General features: G+C 36.4%; 1 protein-coding gene across 1 annotated transcript in view; it reads left to right on the forward strand.

The window, feature by feature from the left end:
* LOC107665152 (syntaxin-1B-like) overlaps nt 1-9,269 on the forward strand; it is a 58,447-nt gene extending 49,178 nt beyond the window's left edge. Inside the window, exons 8-10 of the mRNA XM_016455919.1 lie at nt 2,830-2,967; nt 4,353-4,463; nt 7,923-9,269. Coding sequence (XP_016311405.1) covers nt 2,830-2,967; nt 4,353-4,463; nt 7,923-8,003 — 330 coding nt within the window. The 3' untranslated portion in view covers nt 8,004-9,269. The remainder of the gene's footprint in view (nt 1-2,829; nt 2,968-4,352; nt 4,464-7,922) is intronic.
* The last annotated feature ends 575 nt before the right edge of the window (nt 9,270-9,844 follow it).

A 9,844-nucleotide genomic window follows, 5' to 3' on the forward strand; every position in this document is an offset into this window, starting at 1 on the left:
AAATAATTAATACATTTATAAAAAAAATTTTTTTAAAGAAATTCAAAACATGCGTTGTGTCAATGTGTCTTTTATATGGGAATAATGTATAATAGGAAGTGCTCGAAATATTCAAAACTGTAGAAGTTTTTATGTTATATAAACTAGTTATATCAGCGAGCAATATTCAGCAAAATAGCAGCAAATCTGACCTTCAGGGTTTTCAGAGACAGGCACACTTCCTGTGACCTCTGCCCTCCCACTGAGCAGCTCTGTCAAACACCCTCCTCAGCGCCATCTGCTGTCCAGAAACAGAACAAGTGCGGTAATCTCTCAAACTGCAGCAAAAGCAAGGCCCGATTTCACGACGATCACACTTGGCCCTCCGTATATTATCCTGAGCCGCCTTCACGTCGCGATGTACAGTTACACTTCCACATCCCTGACGCCTCTACATGTCTACCTTCATCCCACAGCATTCCACGCTGTCACGCAAGTTTGTGGAGGTGATGACGGAGTACAACACCACGCAGTCCAAATACAGGGACCGCTGCAAGGACCGCATTCAGAGACAACTGGAAATTAGTGAGTTCTGAGACACATGCAACCCACGCGCACAAACACAAGCTGAGAAACAGCCTCCACATTACTGGAACGTGTATTTACTTTTTAAACACAAGTTAAGTGACAGTGCATTCAAGATATACGTTTTATCAGTAAACATATTACCAGTTCCAATGCTCATCAAAATGACCTGGTTCGCCACAAACTGATACCATGTTCTTCAAATATCTTTAATCAGCTGGCAGAACAACTACCAATGAGGAGCTGGAAGACATGTTGGAGAGCGGGAAGCTTGCTATCTTCACTGATGATGTAAGTTTAATAGCCACTGATCCTTTACCAAGTAATTTTACTATGACTTTCGTTTCCGTGGAAGAAAAATGTGTGATTTCTACAGCCACTACTGCCTTGTGGACTTCACACACTATTAAAAAATAAAGTTTTTTTTTATTGGTTCTTTATGGTTCCATTTTAGAACATTAGACGTTTTCACATTGCGTAGTTCTAGGAACTTAGTTCTAGGAACTAGCCAGCAGGGTGGTTCCAAAAACCAATTTCTCCCTCAGGCCATTTTCCTGGTTACATTCGCACCGGCCTCGGGAACTCTGAAGCGGCCGATAGTGACGTCTTTATTCGCGGCATTTACAAACGTCAACAACTGGTGAATGGAGGACGCCGCATTCTGAGCTGTTTTTGATGTTTGTTGTGGGTTTCGTGATACGTGATATAGATGGAATGTAAACGCACAATTTATGCGATTGAAAGAGCACGAAAATCTGACTAAGGCTACGTTTACACGACAATGATGTAGTCAAAAACGGAAAAGTTTTTCCCTTGCGTTTTTAAAAAGATTCACTTATACACAACAACGTTTTCAAAACGATTCGCGTTTACACATATCTGCGAAAACGGCCAAAAACGCTGTATTACGTATGCCAGGCCAGTAGTTGGCGCTGTCACCTTGTTAGTAAACAGTACCTGTAGGGAAGTAAAGATTATATGATGTATATGATGCATCTCCGCTGTTGGTTCTAATATTGGTGAAGTAAATCCACACTTTGCTGAAGAAGCATTAGCAAACTCTTGAGCAGCAACAACAGTCCGCCATTGTTGTGTATGTTTGTTCGCACTTGCCTTTAAAATCGACACATACTGCGCATGTATACATACCTAACACGTACTACGCACATGCATGACGTCACCGTTTTCAAAGATTCCCGTTTTAGGTGTTTACACGGAAACAATAACGGTGGCATTTTCAAAAACTTGCACTTTGCACTTTCAGTCCCCAAAACGCCGTTGTCGTTTTAACGAACAGGCAAAACCCATAAAAAGTTCCCCGTTTTTGGCTGAAAACGTTGTCATGTAAACGGCCCCTAAATCTCCTATGACAACTTGTAGTGTTATCATCGAGGCTGAGAAAAGAACACAACACTGCAGACATCAGGTAAATGCCGTTATCGCTGTTTTCCATGCTCGTGGAGTAAATATGTTTACATGGCTTTTTAAAAATGCCGGGTAGCCGGTGTTTCGTATGCGTTTGGTCTATCAGCGTACACTGCGTCACTGATAGTTCCTATAGAACTGTTTTAGACCCTACTCTGAAGTAGAAGGTGAATTAGTTCCCCCAAATGGAGTTCCTAGTACTAAATACATTCCTGCGGTGCGAATGCGCCAGAAGTGGGAACTTCCACCAATAGTTCTAGGAACTATGGAAAGGTTCCTCAGGTCCGAAAGCGCCTTTTAATATCCACAGAACCTTTTCATTCCACAAAAGGTTCTTTAGATCATTAAAATGTTCTTCACACTAAGAACAAACGGTTCTTTTGAAAACTGTTCTAACTAACTAAAAATGGTTCTATATGCAAATCACTGCAAAAACCCACTTTAGGTACCTTTATTTTTAAGAGTACAGATGTCCACATCAAATGTGCCATCCGGTTCCCATGTGAAGCATATTCAAATATTTCCTTACAACCTAGCCTATAGTCTTTAGGCATCTTTACACCTTGATTGCTCAAAATTCAGTATAAAGATGCAATGCTGCATCAAAGCCAGCCTGAATTATGCCTGCTCAGACCCACCTCAGCCCCTAGTATCAGGTATACTGTTGGAATTGCTGTGTAAATGCATTTGTGGCACCTCTGAGCAGCATTATACAGTCTGTGTAAAGACACCTAAATGCCGCTTCAGAAGCGCTGGTAAATTTGCCATTTTAGGAATGAATTCTGTACAATGTATGTTTAATAATAGTAACTTGCTCTTGACCTCCTGCCATGTTTTCAGATCAAAATGGACTCCCAGATGACCAAGCAGGCACTAAATGAGATTGAGACTCGACACACTGAGATCATTAAGTTGGAGAACAGCATCCGTGAGCTGCATGACATGTTTGTGGACATGGCCATGCTGGTGGAGAGTCAGGTACAACACAGAAAATTACACCTTTCACCACAGCAAAAATGACAGGAGGAGGAAGGAAATAGTCAAACAAATGTTAGCAGTGTTATCGCTTCACAAAAGTCCCTTCCACAAGACTGTTAAAGAGGCATACAGATGAGGGTTGATTTGAGATTTTCTTTTTATATTCACATTATCATGGCCAATACCAGAAGTATTTACTTAAATAGTCCACCCAAAATAAAAATTCTGTCATTATTTACTGACCCATATGTCACTGTGTGCAGCATTGCTAGTATTGTTTATATCACTATAGTTGTGTTTGTTAATATGTAGAATTTTAGATTTTCAGTTTTCATTTTAATTTTCTTTAAACTTAAATTAATTGTATGTGCTTATAGTAATTTTGTGTGCTTTTCTCAATTTTATTAGTTTTTATTTATTTTTTCCCTCATCTTTAATTTTTATTTTCGGTCTTAGTGCTTCAAATTATCTTCACATAAAACTATTTAAAATGTTGCCAATTAAATATTTTAATTTGTTCAGTTTTTTTGAAGTTTCATCTACTTTTTCTATTAATTTTTTCTTTACTACAGTTACGGAACACTTTTTTTTTTTTTTTGGTGGAACACAAAAGTAGAGTTTTTTTTGCCGTTTCCATCATTTTTATGAGTTTTTTTTTATTCCTTATCTTTAAATTTGATATCGGTTTTAGTACATCAAATTAATTTTTGCAAATTAAACATGAAATGATTTTGCAAATGAAACATTTTAATTTTTGATTAATTTTCTTGAGTTTCCCATCTAATTTTTATATTTATTTTATATCAGTTTTATTTCAATGATTGAAAACAAATTTTAATCATTTTAGTTTAAATTATAAATAGCACTACACTGCTTGCATGTTCAATGTTTTTTTTATTCATGCAACTCATTTCCATACTATTCATAAATGCCTCATCTATCAGGCTAAAAAAAAAAAATGATACACCATTGATAGACATTTATATACCATTTTAAAATTCTGTTTGTGAACACTGGCTAGACAAAAACTAGACACGTCCTTGAAGTGCACTGCGCTGCAAAGTGATGCTGACTTTCAAATGTAATTCACAGATAGCAATTTATTTCTTCCTCCACGACCAAGAACAGGTGAAATTATTTACACGACACAGTCCCTGTGTATCAATCTGGGGTTAAGGGCACTCAAGCATCACTGCTTGTGGGTTTTGAAATCAGGCTGCACGAAGCACAAAGAATTTAAGGGATCTTAACTTGCAACACTTAAACACAGAAGTATGTCTAACAGGGAACAGTCTTTGTGTGATTTGTGCATTGCATACAGTAATCGTAAATGTGTGCCTATTGTGAAGACGTTTGTTTGAAGTGCCTTGTTTTGTCATTCACAGGGAGAGATGATTGACAGAATTGAGTATAATGTGGAACACTCTGTGGACTATGTAGAGAGAGCAGTTTCTGACACCAAGAAGGCTGTCAAATACCAGAGTCAGGCACGCAAGGTAAAACACCGTCAGCTGTTACACCTGATGTCTTTAAGTAGTATGCCCTTTGTGTACAATGACTCATGCTCTCAGTGCCTTTCTAGAGAATGCAGTCATAAGCTGTCGAGTAATAGACGAGTAATAGAAGAGCATTTTAAAATTATTCCTAAACCCTTTAAACCATTCACAGAAACACTATATTGCTCCTTTGGCACTCATTGGTTCTTTAACAGATGCTGTCTGTTCCTAGATTTTTTGCTGCAGTTTTGCTGGCTAACAGCCATTGCAGTGGTGGTCTAAAGACTGCAGACTCTTGGTGTTATGCCACTTACTTCTGAGCTTTCTGATGAGTCAAACTGCAGAAATGGGGTGGTTAGATTCTTACCGGCCCCATAGATATTTGCTAATAGTGAACTGCTGGTGAAACTTAATAGGTACATCATTTTATCTAGTGTTAATAACTAATTTTAACAAATTAAGTCTTATTGTAAAGTATTAATAGATTAGAATTGTTAATTATGGAAGCCCCTTTACGCCATGAAGTAAAAACTAAAACAGGCAATTGCAACTTTTTCTTTCAAAATTGGTACTTTTATTTGTAGTTGAGTTTATATATCACAATTTGGACTTTGTTTCTCAGAATTCGAACGTTTTTCTCACAATTCTACGTTCATCTCTCGCAATTCTAACTTTTTTTCTCAGAATTCTTTCCAGAAATACAATTCTGAGTTTATGTCTCACACTTATGTCTCACAGGAAAAAAATACGAATTGTGTGATATAAACTTACAGTTGCAAGAAAAAAAAGTGGTGGAAACAAGCTTCAATAGATAATTGATCGATCTGCAATTATTTGCAGGTTATTAACTTGCGATACAAGGGGTCGCAATTCACTAGCCAGAAACTGCTGGGCAAATTTGATTGGCAATAAATGTCAATAATGACTGAAAATTAATATTTTTGTCAAGCTAGCTGGCTGCATCCAGGAGTACCATTTGACTGATTACAGTATGGTATTATTTCATTTGTCAGCAAAGTTCAAACAAAAGCATATGTTAAGATTAGTGTTAATGGTCTATATGTATTGTAAAGAACATGTTCTAAGTTTTAAAATGACGACTATTTTTGTCAAGTGTGTAGTGACTTTTTTTTTTTTTCAACAATAATTGTGTTGGTATTAGGGATGCATCGATCCGATACTCAGTATCGATATCGGCTCCGATACTGGCATTTTCTGCCGGATCGGGTATCGATCAGACAAGACCGATCTAAATCCGATATAGTGTTTATACTATTCTGTGTTATTGTTAAGCCCCACGAAAGGCACAAAAACATTATAAAGCACCATCATGTTTTTGTGCACTATATTTCAAGTGTTTTGAAGCCGTTACATAGTTTAATGTGAAGTATAGATGAATATTTAAGTCAAGTTAACGTAAACTCTTCTCCCCGCTGCGTCTGTCTGTCATCCTCCATTCAGCATTCAAACTGCGTGTCGCGTTCGGTTACTACAGTCAAAACGATGAAACTCTCTTCAAGAGCGCACAATAACAGAGATTTAAAACTGTTAAAAGAAAAGGCTCAATAAAATATCGCACAGATATAATACACTACGCAGCAATATCTCTTCCCTTTTTTATGCAGAGCACTGCGCGCTGTGACTCCGTGTTGCTTCAAGAGCATCATTCTGCGCACGGGATGCGCACAAGCGCTTTGTGCCGCTCTGTATTCATAGCTTTCAGTCACGTGACCGGCTCGAAGACTTGGAGGGCAAAACATCCATAGAACTGCAACACAAATCTGTCAATTTTCCATCTGTTTCCCAGTCACAAATATTTAGATCACCTCTCAAAAGAATAAAACAAATGTATGTGTGAACAAAATGCAAGTTTTGGCCATTTGCAATCCATATTAAGCACCCGCGGCAATATTTCAATCATTATACAGTGCGACAAAACGTTGTAAATACACTTAAAGTGCCTTAATATATTTAAAACATCAAAGATATTTAAAAGATCAAATTCAGTAATCACCATATTAATGATGCATAGTTTACGTAGGCAAGAAGATGAGGCCGGAATATGAACGCAATCCGCTTAATGGTTCAGTGTTTTCCTTATAATGGTTTTCTATGGGAAACAGTTTAATGTGACACTTTGCATATTGTGTTTATATTCTGGATTCATCTACTTGCCTGTACAAAATATACATCATCAATAAGGTGTTTACTGAATTTCGCCTTTTAATATCTGCGTTTTACTACTTTGCTACTTAATGCAATCAGCGTAATAATAACTGGCGGTCAGTGGAGCAAAGCTTCGTTTTGCCCTCCAGGTGGGCGTTCCTATAAGGGTGTGATGTCACGTGAAAACTATCAATTGGAGTCATACCCTTTCGTATTTTAGTTTTGCGCAATGAAAGATTATCAATAGTCTTTTTTGTTCTGTTCAATCAATCATATGTTGCTGCCTTCATTACTGTGCTATGCATTTAAAAGAAATGTCTTTTAATTTTATAGTATGTATTTTATACATATATATATATATATATATATATATATATTTAGGCTATTTGTTTTTCATTAATGTATTTTACAACAATACAAAGAGCAATGTGTAACATTTTACCAGATTTAGTCCTACAATTATTAACTTTTATTTGTTCCCCACTAAATAATGTTGTTTCACTAAATGTTTCGTTTAGCTTTAACGTTTTTATAAAATTATTGTGCACCCATGATTTTTCTAGAATAACTTTTGCGGCTGAATTATCCACTAGCCTAGTTTATAATAGTATTTTTTTGTCATAGATTATGATTATATATTTTTTTTCATTTGTTATTTTTCATTAAAATTAAGTTGTCTATATTTAGCAGATTGTGTTTAACACACACACACACACGAGTGATGATCAGGTCAACCCACAAAAGCATAGAAATTCTACATTGATTAAAAAAAAACTGCGCTGTATCGTATCGGATCGGAATTGGGCGATACTCAGAATTTTTGGTATTCGGATAGGATCGATTCTGAAAAAAATTGTATCGTTGCATCCCTAGTTGGTATGACCTGTTATTCGCCCCAAATCGGCCCATAAAAACAAAACAAAAACATTGCTTGGTCCCTTTACATGTCAGTTAGATGGTCACCAGAAAAAAACTTAAGTAGATGTTTCCTTGCTTCAACTTTTGTGGTTTTCTGTCTGCATGCCCAACCAAGCATTTCCATTTAGTTAATTTAGTTTGGCACACAGAGAGGGTTCAGTAATTTAATTAACTTTTAATTAATTTAATGATTTACTTTGGTAATGGTTTAATTGTTAATTGTTTCATTTAATGATTTAAAGTGTGGTTAAGATGAGGAGATGCTACTTAGATTAGCGGATTATCGCAACAGAGTAGCTAGATGAGCTAAATGAATTGTGGTTTCATTTGTTTACACATCTTTCTTTCTTTCTCCCCCTTTTTCGCCCTCTGCAGAAGAAGATCATGATCATCATCTGCTGTGTAATTTTGGGAGTGGTTTTGGCGTCCACTATCGGAGGAACCCTGGGCTTCTAAATGACATGAAGAGAGACAAACACTTGGAAAGCTGAGTGTTTTATCCACTTAAACACGAGATAAGGAAACTCTCGTAAAAAACGGGGGTTGGGTAGGGTAAAAATCGAATATTCAAAAATCAAACAATCAAAAAAATAAATAAAGGAGATGTTACGTACTAGTTGATTTAAATATATACAAAAGTGGGTTCAAATACAACATAATATTTACAAACTGTACATGTAAATGTATTGAACATAAAGCAGCACATGGGTTACTACCTGTAAAGGGATAAAAATCCATTTTTGTTTTTATTTTATTTTTTTTAGCGTTGCTTTCATTTTTGGGGGGGCCTCCAGGACAGTGCCAGCAACTGCTAAATTGTTTTCCGTTCCGGCAGAACATGGTGTTTGGCAAACCATACTAGCATTACGAATACTAACCAACTGACTGCATAGATATTATAGATAGTAGTTTTAGTCCGATTTCAATGGCCTAACGTTCCGAGTGGTTGCTTGCATTCAGATGAAATCTCTCATCGTTACATTATTAGCTCATCACCGATGAAGTGCTGTAGTTTAAAAGCTCCGTCAACCTCATAGCCGAATTTCTGTCTTAATACTTTTACTGCGGGCAACCGTAAACAAACGAAGATTAAGAGAACTAAGAAGCACACATTTCGAATTGTGAGAGGAAGTGATATCACCAAGTTTGTACATGGAAATGGTTTTGTTTTTACTTCATTTGCTGTAGGCAGTGAAGGAACGGACATTTCATTTGATCTCGTTTAGAAAGCTACACTGGGATCGAAAGGGTGGCATTGCGCAAACTGTTGAACTATGCAGTTTTGATAGTGATTTGCCCCTGCTTTTTTAATTAATTCATGAAAAGATTCTGAAAGACGATTTCTTATAAGGAACATTTTGAGAAATGTTAATACTTGAAGCAATGCCTAGCCTAAATATTATCTTTTGGAGGGTGGTTAGGTCTGCTGAAATTCATTTTCCTTATTTTACGTTAGTTTTGCACTTTTTTTATTTGCCTTGTTTCATAAATTGCATATATATTTTACATTATAATATAAAGGATGGGCTTGAACAGGACCGTTTTGGTTTTGAAGGATCATTTTGGGAGTTTGCTTGACGTTTCACCTTGGTGCTAGTTTATGAAGAGAGAGTAATAAAATTAACTACGGGGACGTGATAGACACTCTTAGATCCTTATTGTTAAATTCTACATATCTGAAACAATGGGAGTAGGTGCAGTGCAGATGAGCTATCTGATGAAATATTTGGTCACCAGAAAAAAACTTAAGTAGATGTTTCCTTGCTTCAACTTTTGTGGTTTTCTGTCTGCATGCCCAACCAAGCATTTCCATTTAGTTAATTTAGTTTGGCACAAGTCTCTTGGCACAATATAATATTAGCAGCTTCCCTCCATGACATTCAGTACATGCGCAGTTTCTTTTGGAGATTCCAGAGTTCAGTATGATGTTAGTACTGTATTTAGCCTTTACAGTTACTCAATATCTAATCACCACCTTCTCAAATGTAGTCAATGTTTGAACACATTTAGTATTCAAAGGCTACTATATAGGGCTACATCTCAGAGAGGGTCCTTTCATCAGTAATTTAATTAACTTTTAATTAATTTAATGATTTACTTTGGTAATGGTTTAATTGTTAATGGCTTCATTTAATGATTTAAAGTGTGGTTAAGATGAGGAGATGCTACTTAGATTAGCGGATTATCGCAACAGAGTAGCTAGATGAGCTAAATGAATTGTGGTTTCATTTGTTTACACATCTTTCTTTCTTTCTCCCCCTTTTTCGCCCTCTGCAGAAGAAGATCATGATCATCAT

The sequence above is a fragment of the Sinocyclocheilus anshuiensis genome, unplaced genomic scaffold, assembly GCF_001515605.1.
Source record: "Sinocyclocheilus anshuiensis isolate Anshui unplaced genomic scaffold, SAMN03320099.WGS_v1.1 scaffold379, whole genome shotgun sequence".
NCBI classification, from domain to species: Eukaryota; Metazoa; Chordata; class Actinopteri; order Cypriniformes; family Cyprinidae; genus Sinocyclocheilus; species Sinocyclocheilus anshuiensis.